Genomic DNA, 17021 nt, shown 5'->3' on the forward strand with positions numbered 1-17021 from the left:
AACATTGGCAAACTAGCAGCAAATTCCAAAGTACACGGGTAATACGAAGTTCATAGGGAGCTAGAGATTGCTACATCTTCAGGGGCCCCATGACGTAGTGGCTACGTCATGCCCAAATAGTGCTTTTCCCCCCCCCATCTTTGATCACATCCAGCATTCTCATGGAGTGCAGGACGCGATGTGAAGTATAGAGAGATGGAAGAGGAGGACTCTGGGTAAAGGACCGCCACCGTTACATGGCCACTTTCAAAAGCGGCCACGTGACCACGTTGTCCCCTTACAACACTCAAAGGGTTAAGATTGTAGATAGAATCAAAACCTCCATGTGGATCAGCTGCTTTATGAAAGCTAATGAATAGCCCTCTTCTTTGTTGGGCTAGTAGCTGTGTTGAAATAAATAAGCACCTCAAATAATTGGGTAACGGTAACCCATTCAGAAAATGTGAAAATTAAGCAAGAGAAATGAGAATGAAACCCGAAATACAGAGATGACCATCCTTTAGTTTCTGTTTCACATTGGATGTTTATACAGCAGGAAAAAATGGCATGCAGAGTTGTGTGCAGTTTTTAGGACAAGTCTGGGGTATCATTTTTTTTGTTCACAATGTAACCATCCATAGTCAATGAACATATATTGAACAAGTTATCATCTGGTCAATTCATTGAAGCTACATTTATTTCTATATACTTGGTCTACATGGTAACTAAATTATGAGTTTATACTAAAGTTCCCAGCAAAAATGGAGACTGCGCTCGTCTGTTCTCTCCTGGATATCTCTGCTATCCACCTTCTCCCGCAGCTCCCAATTCCTCCGGCGATCACCCGGGATAACAGTCAGAAAGTAATAAAAAAGGGGGGGTTGGAGCGCAGAGAGAAAAAGGTGGTATTAGACAAAATCACTTTATTGGGTAAAATAACATCTAAAACTTACAATCAGTAAAGCTGCATCGCCCGTGGGGTTCCCAAGCCAGTCCTCACTAACACTGCCTCCCTCGGCAGTGCCTTACTGCGAGTCGTTACCCTGCTACAACCCGGAAGAGGAAGTCCAAGGCTAGGCTCTCTCGCGAGATCGCTATTTGGGAAGTGCTGGCTCTGGCTGGATATTCAAAATGAATGAAACCCTATGGGCTACCGGTACCACTCTCCAAGACCGAGTGTGTACCCTATATTCTATGCAACCCCTAGGGGTAAGGGGTTGCATAGAATATAGGGTACACACTCGGTCTTGGAGAGTGGTACCAGTAGCCCATAGGGTTTCATTCATTTTGAATATCCAGCCAGAGCCAGCACTTCCCAAATAGCGATCTCGCGAGAGAGCCTAGCCTTGGACTTCCTCTTCCGGGTTGTAGCAGGGTAACGACTCGCAGTAAGGCACTGCCGAGGGAGGCAGTGTTAGTGAGGACTGGCTTGGGAACCCCACGGGCGATGCAGCTTTACTGATTGTAAGTTTTAGATGTTATTTTACCCAATAAAGTGATTTTGTCTAATACCACCTTTTTCTCTCTGCGCTCCAACCCCCCCTTTTTTATGAGTTTATACTAAGACTACTGAGGATAATAGTTTTTTTAGAGTTGGCATGGATATTTACTTTAGCTCAGTCTTTTGTAGACTAGATGTAGAAAGACTATATGAATAGGTGTAGTTCATACATATAATGCTTGTCTTCAGGGTAACCAATGTATGATACAGGGTATGTGGCCATGGAATGAATAAATCAGGCCTGGGAGCCTTTGGAAGACATACAGATACTCATTGGTATTTTACCTTTGCTGTACGTTAAATACAAAATGACTTCTCTTTTTCAAGGCTAAAAAGCTCTTTCCCCTCATCCCTCCATACAGTACTTCCCTGATGTTTTAATTGATTTTCCACTCTTTGGCCTTCCCCTTCCCCCATCTTGGTGCAGGGGCATTTAAATAGCAGGAAAATATTAATGACCACACCACTCGGTAATAACATCGGCTTGGTTTCTGTAATATGCACAAGATGTCTAATTCATATAAGGTTATTGCACAGAGTATCTCACTATGTTATTTGATTGACTATTTGGTCAAACATTCCTTTCCACCTACTGTACTATATGTTGTGATTTCATATTTCATGCTCAAATCTTTGTATCGTTTATATACAGTACACTGTACAGTAGCGTCTGTGATTTAAATTTGTCTGTATCACCCTATTAGACTGTGCGGGTTGAAGCATTGTGCCACTCAAGTCGGGACAGATAAGAGTGCAACTCTATCTGAGATCTATAAGTATATCGTTGACAAGTATGAATTCTACAAACAAACACCAAACCGAGAATGGTGGAGGGCATTCTTTTAGGCACAACTTACGCATAAATGATTGCTTTATTAGAACATCTCCGCGTCCCGGCAAAAGGGGCGGGTGCTGGGCACATTGAGGCTAAAGTAGATGTTTAGCGGCTTCAATTAAGTTTAGTTTATATTCTAGAATATACAGAACAATTTTTAAAGTAAGCAAAACAACATAAAAGCAAATGATATCTTGTACATTCAATAAACTTGGGTAGTTAATTATAATCCTAAAAATACAGCAGTTGTGGCCTAAACTATCTCTAATAAGTCTAGGTCGGTGGAGAACATCAGAACAAAAACATTGGTTTATGTGCTCATTGCTTAGCTTTGAATTTTTATATTGATTCCTTCATTTCCCCTGTGAGTTGTAGAGTTATTTCAGGAGGCAGCAGCTGTCCCTCATGCATTATATGTGTCCCTTATGTGGTAGCCTTGCATCCTTAGACCTATTAGTGCAAATACTTGTATAAATATAGTCAATGCAGCTTTAACCTTAGGGGCCTCCTGCACTTTACTGTGAAATGTGTTGCAGACATCTACAGTGCTGAATGAATTAATATCCCCCGCTAAGGCCGAGTCCATAGACGGACAGGCCGTGCTGAGGCGTGCGGACGCTCCGCGCAGAGCCCCTGCATCCTCAATGAGGATGCCTTGAGAGGGGGCTCACGCGAGCGTCCGCAGGCGTGCTGAAGAGTTGGAGGTTTCAGCCGAGCGCCAAGCTGTTTTTCAGCGCGCTGTCGGCTGAAAATCTCCAATCACAGCACAGCAGTGTCGACGTCAGTGCGTCGCGGGCGATTGGCCCAGCGACATCACTGCCCCGCCTCCAATCACCTCCCCCCGGCTCCAATCGCGCCCGCTGGCTCGCCTGTATGGGCATGAAATAGCCCAGATTTCAGCAGGTGAGCCTCAGCGTCAGCGCGGCTCGGATCGCCTCACCCCTCTATGGCCCGGGCCTTATACATACAGCAGACGCACTTACCAGAATTCTCTCCTACTGTCTCTGTACTTTCCTCCTACCTACCAATTAGATTGTAAGCTCATCGGAGCAGGGATTCCTCTTCCTTAATGTTACTTTTATGTCTGAAGCACTTATTCTCATGACCTGTTATTTATATTATTTGTTATTTATATGATTACCATGTGTATTACTACTGTGAAGCGCTATGTACATTAATGGCGCTATATAAATAAAGACATACAATACAATGGCATCTTGCTAAAGATAGACTACATCCATGTGTAATTCCAGCAATGTACTCTTTGTCTCATCACCACTTAGGCAATCTATAAGATGGTTTCTTCAGTAATGAAAATGCCAGAGGATGAGTCAACGCCAGAGAAAAGAACAGAGAAAATCTTTCGGCAAATGGACACCAACCGAGACGGTATGTGTTTAAAAGGAATATCTCACCGGAACGAATAGCTCAATTAGAAAGTAGTGAATTTACGTGACTGAGACCCAGACTCGCTAAACTCTGTTAGGTCATTTAAAGGAGAACTCCTGGCGACACATAATTATTATTAAATAAGATTGAAGCAGGGGGTCTCCGGAGCTCAACTGCCTTAATTTCAGCTCCTGGGACCCCATGCTTCCGGAGATACTTACCTCCGGAGGTGCTGCTGGTATCTTGGCCCACGTCACACGTAAGCTTTAAACTGCACAAGTAGGAAGCTGTAAAGTGATTACATCACGGCTTCCTATTGGCCCACAAGACACAGGACATTTAAGACGCCATTTCGATAACCCCAACTAACCCCATCTGTGCTGCTACCAACAGCCCTTTCGGAGGTAAGTATGTCGGGAAACTGGGGGTCTCTGGAGCTGAAATTAACGTGGCTCAGTTCCGGAGACTCCCAACTTCAAACATTGCCAGGAGTGCCTCTTTATGGTAGACTTAACCTCAGCTAATGTAACGTTAATGATTAAGCTGAACTCCATAAAGAAAGTATCGTAAAATGAACTTATGTTAACGTCACGTTAAAAGCCTATCATTATCTACAGGCATACCCCGGTTTAAGGACACTCACTTTAAGTACACTCGCGAGTAAGTACATATCGCTCAATAGGCAAACGGTAGCTCACGCATGCGCCTGTCAGCACGCCCTGAACAGCAATACCGGCTCCCTACCTGTACCGCAGCTGTGCGCAAGTGGGGATACTAAAGAGCCTGTTACACATGCGTTATTTACATCAGTTATGCACGTATATGACGATTGCAGAACAGTACATGCATCGATAAGTGGGAAAATGGTAGTGCTTCATTTTAAGTACATTTTCACTTTACATACATGCTCCGGTCCTATTGCGTATGTTAATGCGGGGTATGCCTGTACAATGGAGGTTAGGGAAAATGACATGCAAGTGAGCCACTAACATAAGAATACCCTACTCACGAAGCTCCGTTAATGTTACAGCAAAAAAAATAATGTTACATTACTGTATTTAAGTCATGTGTTGTTTCTCCCATCCAGGCATAGGGTAAAAGCAGTATGCAAAGGCCCTATTTCAATGCCTGGATGAGAGTAACAGCAGGTTGTTGGTATGACTTGCATATGTAGTGTTATTTCTCTGCATTATTTTTTGTAACCAGTTTGCATAACAGAACTATGAAAATTGTTGTTTTTACAAAACATGCGATTTTGGGGCTTTTTTGACAAACTGATCGGATTGGTAGAGCCAGAGTGAACCCGCTTCTAATAAAAGCCTTTTAGACATGGATTGGACGTGCAAGAAGGGCTTACAGAATACCAAAGCATGCCAAGCCTTTTCTAAAGAGCACTTTAGAAGCAGATTGTCGCATTTCGGAGCTACGAGAATAGGCCCCTAAGACTTAAATAAACTTATTTGAAGATAATGTACTGATCCCGTGACATTAACTATGCTAGTGCTGCCGTTATTTTTGCATAAATACTGTGAGTACACTGGTAACCTAAGGGGAAATAACATCCTGATTTAGGTTAAGTTACATTATTTAAAAAAGTAGTTAGTGATTAATGCGCTCCAGCGCTGGATCCATATCATTCAGATAATGCAAGTAGATATACAGGATGGGGGCTAGTGAGATTAATGAAGATGTAAAGTCCTCTGTAGGGCCAAATGATCCCTGAAGATAAGGCTGTTGGTAAAGCCCCCATATATTCCTCATAGGGATGGTCCCTGGACTCACAATGTAACACAATGATCAAAATAAAGTCAAAGATACTCACATATTGCCCCAGTCCGAATGTCCTGAGTGGCGTGCAGCCGCGTATTATTGCTGGTACAATGTTGAGAAAGAAGAACTGGCGCACAGCCAAAGGACTGGGGCACCAAAAAATAGCTGAAGAATAATCCTTTATTAATCCATAAGACAAACGGAGGTGAGCACCCTCCTACGCGTTTCGTGTATGGAAATACACTTTATCAAGGAGTCACATTATTTGCCTGATTTCCAGAGTTTTTGCGAGTCTGGGCCTGAAAACGTAACAAGAAGTGCAGGTCAAAGCGGGATTATGTGAAATATTCGCCACAGGGAAAGCTTACACCAAGATTCATGTAGGCAGTTATTCATTGTTACATGTATAGTTAGAACTTTGTAAATGTATTTCAAATAAAAAATACTACTTATGAGCACAGCCCTGCCTTTCCCCATTACCTCTCAGCATTCAATGATTCCACTGCAGCCAGGGATTCTGGGTAATGACATGCAAATGAGTAAACACTTTGTGTCACTGTTCGCTTATTATCCATTTTAACATGGACCCCTATAAGCTTATGCCTGCCGCATTACACAGGTTTTTCAGCACAGCCTGGGTTAAAGAAGTGCAGTGTCAGTAAACCTACACACAGACTGTTGTTTCGACACTTCTTTATCCCAGGTTGTACTGAAAAAGCTGTGTAATGCGGCAGGCATAAGCTTATAGGGGCCCATGTTAATATGAATAAGAAGCAAAAAGTGACACACCGTGAGTGCTCATTTGCATACCATTACCCAGTATGCACCTAGAATTAAAAAAATGCATGTTTTAAAACTGGAAATTAAAATGTCCAACCTTTCAGGTCTGCAGCTTGGGATTGTTTTGCACCATACAGTACGTGTAGCAGCCTTTAATGCAGAGTACCCTTCAGACATGGGTAGAAAGACATTGGAAATGTTCACTCCAGCTTTTTACAGATTTATGTAAGTGTATGGAAAATATTGTGCAATTATGGTACCTAAAAAAAAAAATAGCTTTACTTAAAGAAAGTGGTCACTAAGAAAACCATCCTAGTGTGTTAAAACTATCATCTGAAATGCTTGATTACAATAAAATACAAGTTTTTTTTAGTCTTTGATTAAAACCTCTATAGTGCTATGAAGATGTCCTCTCTGCACCATTGGAATGACCGGAGCCAAGACCTTCTCCAGCACAAATATTCCCTGAATACTGAGTACGGCCACAGACTTTAATGCTGTTGTATTTCTGAGATCTACTTAGGTTTTTTGTTTTGGTTATAGATGGTTCCTCTCATTTGAAATAATCGTTCTGCGAGCTGATGATCAGTGGATTTCCCATCAGGCTCGCACAGGCCTGGGCCTAGAGCGGCAACATTTTGGGGAGGCAAAAAAATGTCCGACCCCATATACAGATGCCGCGTTCGCAGGCTATCGGTCCTGATGGGAAGGCACTTGCATGTGGTCGCCGCCTCCATGCTGCCGCCCTCCTTCTTCCGAACCGCAGCGTCAAATGACGACGTGGACGACACCAGCGTAACGTCGCGCAGCGGCTTGTTGCCATGGCGACGTAACGTTGCGCCATCAAATACCGTCACGTTACCATGGCAACGTGCAACGTCACATTGGTGACGTCCGTGGCGTCATTTGACGCTGCGATTCCGAAGGAGGAGGGCGGCAGCAAGGAGGCGGCCGCCACATGTAAGTGCCTAGGGGCGGCGGATCTTGAAATCCGCCGCTGATGATGATCAAATAAGCTTCCAGATATACGTTGGGGGACTTTTCCTGGGTGCAAAGAGTGCATGAGAATGAGGGGACGTTGGTTTTTCTCTCTCATTCTAAGACTGAGAGAAACATTCCATCACATAAGAGCTGTAGCAGAATCTTTAGCACAGTTTATTTCCATTATTCATCGCAGCAGATGGGCTAGAAGTTATTTGCTCTCAATAATTTCCAGGCTTCCTTCTTGAAACCTCTCGCTGCTTCGCAAAGTGTTGCCGGCCCCCCTGGCAGCATTAAACAGGAAAATGTAGTCACGCAGGAATAACAATCTTTGCCCCCTTCTTTTCCACAGGAAAACTATCATTGGAGGAATTCATCCGAGGGGCCAAGAGTGATCCATCCATTGTCCGCCTCCTTCAGTGTGATCCAAGCAGCGCTGGACAATTCTGAACCAGTTGTTTGGACGAAATACATTTCTGCTTTTTTTTTTTTTGGTTTTATTTTGCCAAATTTTACATTTGTTGTGGTGTAGACACGTTCTGGCCATACATACCTTCCTTTTGTTGTATCAGTTGTTTTGGATGACTTTTAAGAATGGTGAATGCTGTATCGTCCCTTTGTGCAGAACATTGGCCGTACAATGACATCTTGATCTCCCTGGTTATTAATTGTATTCCGTTAAACGTATGGACAGTTATCTGCTCCCGTGCTTTACTTGCCTGCAGGGTGTTGCAGGACCATGTAGTAACGTTGAGGTTAAAGCAGCGGTTCGTGTTTTTAAAGGGGAGAACCTCCACACTTTGTGAAAATGACTCATTGGAGTGTGTAGTTATTCTGGGATTTATTCATCACCGCTTCCTAGCAGCAAAAGTAGAGCCAAACAATGTGATTCCTATCTTATTACTTTGCACTGATGTTCTGCCCAGTTATGCAGCCAGGAGACTTTCAGAAATAGTCCCTAATGAGTGTTATATTGTACGTGCTCCTTTTTTATTTCTGTGACTTCTACCTTATTCACAAGTCCGGTGTGTTGATGTTATGTGAAACCTGTTCATAATGCCCTTGTAAACCTGCGTGACACCTACTGTAGTGCCGACGAGTATTCTAAAGCAAATCTGGGGCAATCACTAACAAGATCCAGGTACATGCTGGGTACATGCTGCAACATTTCAGTGACATTTCTGCAGACAGACTAATGGCCCATCGGATTAACAGCAGGGGTCCCTGGCAGTCCCATTCAAACTGAATGGGACTGCCAGGGACCACTGCTGTGTTGATCCGATAGGCCATTAGTCTCTGCAGAAATGTCACTGAAATGTTTGCAGCATGTACAGTACCCAGCATGTACCTGGATCTTGTTGGTGATTGCCCCAGATTTTCCAAGGCAAGTTTTAGAATACTTGCGGCGCACCTGTATCAGGAGTACACTCCCACCCAGTGCTTCACCTGCTGGTGTTCTGCTGGTGTTTCTGAGGGTCATGGGTTTTGTGGATGGGAAGATGTCATTACTGGAACGCTCCAAACATGTGGCTTTTTTATGACTCTGTTGTTTAAGGAGAGTAATATTTGCAGACATGAACAAATCACAGTCACAGTAACGACGGCTTTATGTTGGAAGGTATTTATTTGCTGGTAATGGGAGCAGTTGTTAAACTTCGTCACCTACTTAAAACAGCACATGAAATAAGCTTAGAACATACTGTAAAACTACTGTACATTTTAACATCTAGATTATAGAAATAGCTAAAGAAAATGTGCTTTAATTGAACAATGTCAGTCCTGTCGGGACCAACAAAATCATTAGTGGTCCATCCAGCTCTGAATGATCAATAACCCCTTAAATATATAGCATTACAAATGACTATTCTTGGAGGTGGATATCATGTACGCCTCTGTTCTAATGCTAGAATATTGTTTTGCAAACTGTGAATATTACTGGCATGCAACAAAATGTGGTTTGCACCATTTTGCAAAGTTTACATACAATAGATGTACACACACACAATTGTTTTCTTACTTAAGAATAGAATACCGTTTACTATTTTCTTTCAGCATTTATAATCTTTATGGCGCTCAATGAGAATATACATCTCAAAATACTGGATTACTACATAAGGAAAATACCGGGGTTCCTCCAAAAACGATACTTGCCATTGTTAAATCAGTGTCCCTCCGCCCATAACCATGTCCGCTCCGTCACAGTTCAGTGTTATAAATCATGGGATGAGTTAATCCTACCTGCTTACAGTCGAATGAATGATGGTGTTTTTAATTGAGAGGGAAAATTAAACCGGAATCTTGTTAGAGGATGTTTCTTCTTAAAAAAAACAATCTCTCTCCCTTTTGCCTGTGAAACCCCTCTTTTCATCTCTAGGGAGATATTTTCTGTTTTAGCTTGCATTACTTTGAACTATTCCAACAAAAGTCCATAAATATCTGAAGCAGAAATGCGGTGACAGTCCCTGGGAGTGTAGGACATAAAGCAGTTCACACAGCAATTTGTCATGTACAGTATAAGCAGATAACTTTGGATACACTGTTATGCAGAGGGCTGCGATTATACTTTTAATGCAGACATTTTCTAGGATAGAGGACCACGTGGAGAAAACACTAATGAATGGTTTTCCTTGCATTAGATTCAGGTTCATACAAGTAGCAGAGTGTAAATATGATATGTAGGCATTAGAAAAACATAAGCTACTGCTTTCCACTATGTTCCGGGTGGTGCCGGAGAAGAGAGAGCTCAAGTCAGCTTGTGCCGATGGTAAGTCATATGTGTACCAAATACAGGAATACACATGTGTAGCCTCTTAAGATGTGCTGTAGTGCAAGGGTGGCAACTCAAGGGCCACCAAGAGGACAGGTTTGCAGGATATTTCTGCTTAAGCACAGGTGGCTCAATCAGTGGCTCAGCCAAAGGCCACATTGAGCCACCTGTTGGTGGCCCTTGAGGCCTGGAGTTGGCCACTCCTGCTGTAGTGGGCCCATTTATCAAAGTTGTCTGTTTTCAATTTGATTAATTTCCCTGGATAAATTGGTGTCGTTACTTTACATCATTTTCCCCCCTGTTTTGCAGTTGGGAGATCTTGACAAATTGACCCCATTATGTTTCTAACTAGCTACATGTGTAACTTAACGCGGGATCACTGTGCGGTAACTACTACTACAGTCAATGGGGTAGATCCCCAGTGGTCCGTTAAATCTTTTAAAGTGACGTTACCCCCATTTAACGAATCGATAGTCGTAACATACATCCACAAAGGCGATTAGCTCTACGATGCCCATGCGTTAACCAGAGAAGTATTGGATCGCTAACTTTTAGCAGACTTCTGGCGTACTCATATGCAAATCATATGCTAATGAGCTGTTAGAATTAACATTGCATAGACACAAACCTCCGTTCATGTTAGCGCACAGAAATAGCGTTATAATAATAAGGTCACACCAAACGCTGCCGCTACTCACATAGAGACCATGATTATCACAGCGTTAATTCTGGGAATAGTCTAAAAGGAGAAAGAGAAGGTCTAAATTCTACCCACCTGATTGCATAGGACTTAACCTTTTCATTACAAAAAGTTATGTGTCATACAAAGATAGATAGATATCTATCTATCTATCTGTATATATATATATATATATAAATATATATATATTTCTGAAATACATTCAAGAGATGCATCTGATAATGTGTTATAAAGTTCATTTAATAATGATTTTTAGTGATTAAAGTGAATGTAGGATATGTTTGTCTGACCTAATATGGTATATAATCTTGACTGCATTAAGAATGGGTATGCAGCAATGTGTATCCATATTATAACAATAAGAGGCAGAAGTGGTGAACACAACTTTTAATCACACATCGTTAATTCACGGTGTGTGAAAAATAAATTAAGAACAAATTAACTGGGAAATTTACAAACTATGTGCACAGGGAAAATAACCACAAAACTATGTACACAAAATCATCTCTTATTTTTGTTGTTGTGGTAGAACTGCCTGTAACGCACGTGCGTTAATTGGAATGGACGTTATAGTTTTGCCGATGTGTATGTGCCGTGTATTGGTAAACGCGTCTCGGCGCAACGAAAATCCCAGTTAATACAGCTAACGTAACGGTGGTAATTTGCCGAACGGCCGGTATTTTTGTATAGCATTAGCTTTGTGGGTACCCGTTAAATTGAGGGAAACTTAACGGGACGTTACCTAACTAGGTAACGTCCCGTTAGTACAGTAGCCCAGATTTAAGGGACCAGTGAGGATTTACCACATTGGGAGATAGTACAGGGTCACGGTGCCGTAACCTGTATCGATGCCTGGGGATCCCAAGCGCCTCGCGGCTTTGCCAGTATTCTGTGCCTCTCCGGTTCACTGCATCTGCTTCAAATGTAAGAAACTTTGTCAGCAGTTTTCTCACATTGCAGGTAAATTGTTAACTGGCGAGGTTCCCTCCACGTGCAAGGCTTTGTGATGTTAAAAATTGGAACCATATGATGACGAGAGACACATAAATGTATACCTTTCCCTTAAATATTTGCATCACCCAGCTCCTTCCCCTGTTGATACATTTTCCCAGATGAATGTTTAAAAGGCTTCACCCTCCAGTTTAGCTCCAAAATTGCCCTTTTGGATCCCTGGGTTTTGTTCTATGAAATGTGAAAGGTACAGAAGCCAAATTAAAATATATTGCTTCAAGCTACTGAAATGACAAATAAATAAGAACTTGATGCAACATTTATATGTGCGCTTCTGTATCTTGTCAGATTTTGAAAAATTATTATTTTTAATCAATGTACCATATCTGGGCATATTATTCATAATATGCAAATGCATAATAAATGTCTGGTTCACAAGTGCATTTCGTTTTTTTTTTTTTTATCATGACATAGCCAACTTATAAATATAATTTCATTTGTATTTAAAAAATCTCCAGGTAGGAGAGGGAGTTATACACTACATGCAGTCATTTGGCATTGATGACAATGTTGTAACTTAATATTTTGATAGCATCTAATGGTAATTATGAATAATCATTACAAAGGATGGCCAGGTTTGCGGGTTCGAAATCTGAACTTCGCAAACTTTGAAGTTTGTTCAGATGTCCGAGTCGAGCATCGGAATTCATTTTTGAATATATGTAAAGTCTGAGAAAGGTTCATCCTTAGATTTTTTTTTTTTTTAATAACCTGGGCGAATTTATACACAAAAGCTTACCGACATTTGGAAAATAAATTTCTGTTTATTATGAGTTTTTCTATATTTTTTTTAGCAAACCAAAAACAATCGAGTTCCATCAACACTAAAACCAAAACAATTTTTAGAACCACACTTTTTCAGTACCATTGTAGCACCATCAAAGATATATTCTTAAAAAAGCAATCCTATTATCTAGATTTTTCATTAACATTAAATAGCCTTTACACGCTAACCAAGGGATTTACTAAAGTGCATTCAAGTCAATGGGAGTTTCCATGCGTTAGTGCTCAGTCAGCACCGATGCACTTTAGTGAATCCCGGGGTAAGAGGTCATAAGTTGCTGTACAAAACAGGCCATACAACATAACATGACAGCCTGTCTGAAGCCGAATTACACGTGACACAGGACAAAAGCACGAGCCCACAACCAACAAACCTTAGGCTGCGTTTATAGTGACGGTGACGCGACCGATGACATCACCTGTCGCCATTTGCAAAAGTTGTACTTGGGTTTTCGGCGATGACGTCATAAAAGGGGGGGGGCAGAGGCACGGAGAAGCTCCCGATTGGCCGCAAGGGGAGACCGTCGCCGAAAAATATCAAATAACCGTGACTACCAGATTTCTGGTAGCAGTGTCGCTCCGTCGCCGTCGCGTGCACTATAAGCGCATGCGACGGCGACAATCCATTTGTTTTGCCGTCGCCGGCACTATAAGCGCAGCCTTAATCTGCTTTGGCTACACCGTATAGTTTAGAGCAGTCTGCAACTGGACTGTGAAATGTGCCCTTCCTTTGATTTTATCCATCTTACTCGTTCATTTACATCTTAACAAATACTGTTCTAGACCGGGTCCTACTGCAATGACGAGGTTCGCTGATAGATGCACCGCTACTTGCAATAGTTATTACAGTGGCCATATTCACTGATCATTATTCATGTAATCGTTTTTCATATTTTAGAGGTAAAGAATGAAAGTTAAAATGTAGCAGTATTACTTCCTATTCCTTTGTAAACCTGCCAAGCCCCAGGAATAGGGCTCCGTGTGATTCTCGCTGCCACCTTATTGTTTTTCTATTCTCCTACATTGCTTCTCTCCAATTAGTAAACATGCAGTGCAACCTGATCAAGTAATTAACACTGCCTCCTAACCAATAGGATATCACGCTGAAAGCAACTGGAGCTACTAATGAAATCCACTGTCATTTGTACACTACATATAGGAACAGCTAGCTCAGGGGGGCTCAGCTCCAGTTCTCAAGCCCCCCCTAACAGGTCAGTTTCTCAGGAAATCCCAGCTCCAGCACAGATGGCTCAATCAGTCCATACTTCAGTACAGGTGGCCTAATTCAGAGGCTCAGTCGACTGAGCCTCTGATTGAGCCACGTGTGCGGAAGCTGGTATATCCTGGAAACCTGACCTGTTGTGGGGGCTTGAGAACTGGAGTTCAGCCCCCCTAAGCTAGAGGAAAGATTTGGCATTTCACATATCAGTCCTTAGAAGGACCCTTTCATAATAAATACTTCATTACTTTGATAAATACAGTGCTTTCACACAATTTGCAATCATACTTTTGATAAATAGGTGTTTAAACTTTTATCTGTGGAGATTTTTTTTAAATATATATTTTCTGTCGTGCTCGCATGCATAACAGCTATTTCACTTTCAAAGCAAGCATTTTATTTAAACGCAGCATAGACAAAAGCAAGAGCACGTGATTGTCTAACTCCTTGTACATCAGACGTTCATGTTCCTCTTGAAGTAAGCTGCAGTGAATAACTAGTTCTGTATGGTTATCCCCTATCACTACACATTTGCTCTGGCTTCTATTTGTGAAGCAATTTATTCCGTTACTCCTCTGGGGAATGTCCTCTCTTTATCATTAATAGTGTAGGATAGAGATACATGTGGTGGATGTAACTGGAATACAATATGGCAGATGAAAAGATTTGTATCTTCTCTCTTAGGCGTTGTGTGTTGCTGGTCAGAGGTGTATAGCAGTGCTCCATATAATTGTGCACTGCACCTCTGTCATCCTCTGGGAGAGGGACTAGAGAATCCTCTTGCAAGCCTGACCTGGTGCTGTGCTTTTCTCTCCACGTTATCGAGTGCTTCCACTTTTTGTTAGAAATAAGTCTGTGTGTTACTTAGTTTGGGCTGCGGTTCTCAGAGTCACAAGATACAGTTCTAATGCACCACTACAGACATTAAGGGGCCTATGCAGAGAGCAGCGAATTTAAAAATTGGCGAGGGTAATAAAAAGTAGCTTTTTTGGAGAGTTTTATTCTCCATATGCAGAAATGTGCGAAATCTGCCATTTATAGCATGAATGCGTGTGGCGAGTTTAAAATGGAGAGATGCGCGATGCTGAAATGTGTAAAAAAAAAAAATCGCGCATATTTTTTTCCTTTCCTATAGCCGGCGAGCTCCGGCTTATTGCCAACTTTTGTTGGCGGAGCAAATTGTAGAAAATCGCACCATTTTTTTGGCGCGAACAGCCGCTAGATGCCTTTTGCGCCTTTCTGAATTAGGATATTTTTAAAACTGGCGAGATGTAGGTTCTCGCCAGCCGCGCGGCGAGATTTACAAATAGAAAAAAAAATGGCGCGTTTTTCGTAACTCGCCATTTTCTGCTGTTTTCTGCGCGAATTTCTCAAAAAAATGGCGAGATTTACTTTAGCGCTGCTCTCTGCATAGGCCCCTTAGAGTCTGCATTCATTTTTGTGCAATTCCAATTAGAGATCTGTTCACAAGAATGCTGAATCTTCACTTAATTGCACATTTATCATCCGAATTATTGGTCTGTATAACAAGCTCTAATGTCTGCTTTAAAAAATATAAATAAACAACCGTAACTTATGTAAAAAGCCAAATGTGTTTGCAAAGCAGCATTTCCATGCAGGGCCGCAGATTTCCCAGAGCCCAAGAAGGTAGCCTTGCAAGCCCCCTCCCCTTTCACACCTTGTGAGCCCTCACCTCTACCCCCCTCCCCTCTCGTACCTCCTCGCGAACCCCCGTTATCCCCCCTCTCTCACACCTCCACACTAGCCCCTTCCTCTCCCATGTATTTATCTAACCCCTTCTCTTCTTCACTCATTCTCCCCCCTCTCACCCCCCCCCCTCTTCCACCCCTTCTCACACTCTCCCCCCCTCTGCTATCCCTTAATTACGCCCTCTCCCTCAATCCCTTCTCCCTCCACACACACACAATACAATACCCCTCCCCCCCCTCAGCGCACACACCCCTACCTACATTTAAGGTGGTCTGAGGCCTCTGGTGCCCCAGCTCTCCACAGCTGCCGCTTGGCCTCTCTCCCACACAGGGCCTCCCTCTCTGCGAGACGAGGCCTCTCTCCTGTCGGTGTGCGCCGGAAGCTGGACCCGTCCCAAAGAGAGAGGCCCGGCCTGGCAGAGAGGGGTCTGCAGCAGCTGGGGAGAGCCGGGGGCTGGCAACCAGAGGCCCGGCACACTTGTCACGACTCTTTCCCCCCCCACCCCTCTGTCGTCGGTCCTGTTTCCATGTATGTTTCTATGTTTGCCTGCCCACAAAATACACCTCTTCTAGTCTTAACTTCCCAGTCACAAGCTTCCATCTTTAAATCTAGCTCAAACTTTCAACTGTCCAGTATATTACAAAGCACAAAGGTGAATTAAGCATTTGATCACTCAGGTCCCTTTGAATGCAATTTGCAGCACTCTGCTCCATTGCTAATGTACAGTATGTCAGTATCATATCAGAGTTCAACTTAACCGAGTACGTTGCATGTTACCTTAAAGCAATGTTGCAATGCTGATATAGTGTGAGTTCAAGATGATGGCCCAAGTAAGGCCACTGATGTCTAGCATGCCCAAGTTATCTGCAGTTTTATTACACTTATTTCCACTGTTAAAAATCAGCAGTGTACTTGTGTGAAAAATGAAAACAAAATGAAGATGGGCAGCAGTCACTCTCTTTAAAAGTGTAACCATGTCCCTAGTGGAATTGCCTTCACTTCTAGATGGCGTGATTTCCATAGAATATCAGTGACTTGGCAAACCTTTGCAGGGATATAGTGAAGTTCATCCATGACCTTGATCCATCCATTATCACCTTGATAAAGAGCTAACGATTGAATCGTGTAGGTGGAGGCTTTTTTTTTTTGCCTGTGTATGCTGTATGTATCCATGCTGCTAATAAATTAGCTCTGTTTTTCACTTTGGGAACGCCATCCCTGCTTTTTTTGGTCATTTCTACCTGCTGAAAAGGAGTGCTTTGCCTTTTTTTTGGTTCCTGTTTCTGCATGTTTGTGAGGAAATGTTTTTTGCACAAATTCAGTACGTGTCATTCTAATAAACATTACCATAAAAGGTGGCTGCAAGAGGTAAGGCTTAGTTTCAATACTGTACAGGGTGTCCATAAATTATTTACCCCATTATAATTTATTAAGGCTTACAGTAGGGTGAATAATTTATGGACACCCTGTATATTACATACATTTAATGTTTTTGTTGTGGCCTTTTTCAATAATTCTGCTGCGTAGGGGAGGGACTTGTCTATTTTTCTGTCTTTTCTGCTGATACACGTTAAGAAGGTGTTTACAATAATTGGC

General features: G+C 42.3%; 1 protein-coding gene across 1 annotated transcript in view; it reads left to right on the forward strand.

The window, feature by feature from the left end:
• The window catches only part of NCALD (neurocalcin delta), a 123541-nt gene extending 109250 nt beyond the window's left edge, over positions 1 to 14291 (forward strand). The window contains exons 3-4 of the mRNA XM_075582576.1: positions 3599 to 3704; positions 7588 to 14291. Of these exons, the coding sequence (XP_075438691.1) occupies positions 3599 to 3704; positions 7588 to 7685 (204 nt within the window). The 3' untranslated portion in view covers positions 7686 to 14291. The remainder of the gene's footprint in view (positions 1 to 3598; positions 3705 to 7587) is intronic.
• Positions 14292 to 17021: the final 2730 nt, after the last annotated feature.

This window comes from Ascaphus truei, chromosome 2 (genome assembly GCF_040206685.1).
Source record: "Ascaphus truei isolate aAscTru1 chromosome 2, aAscTru1.hap1, whole genome shotgun sequence".
NCBI classification, from domain to species: Eukaryota; Metazoa; Chordata; class Amphibia; order Anura; family Ascaphidae; genus Ascaphus; species Ascaphus truei.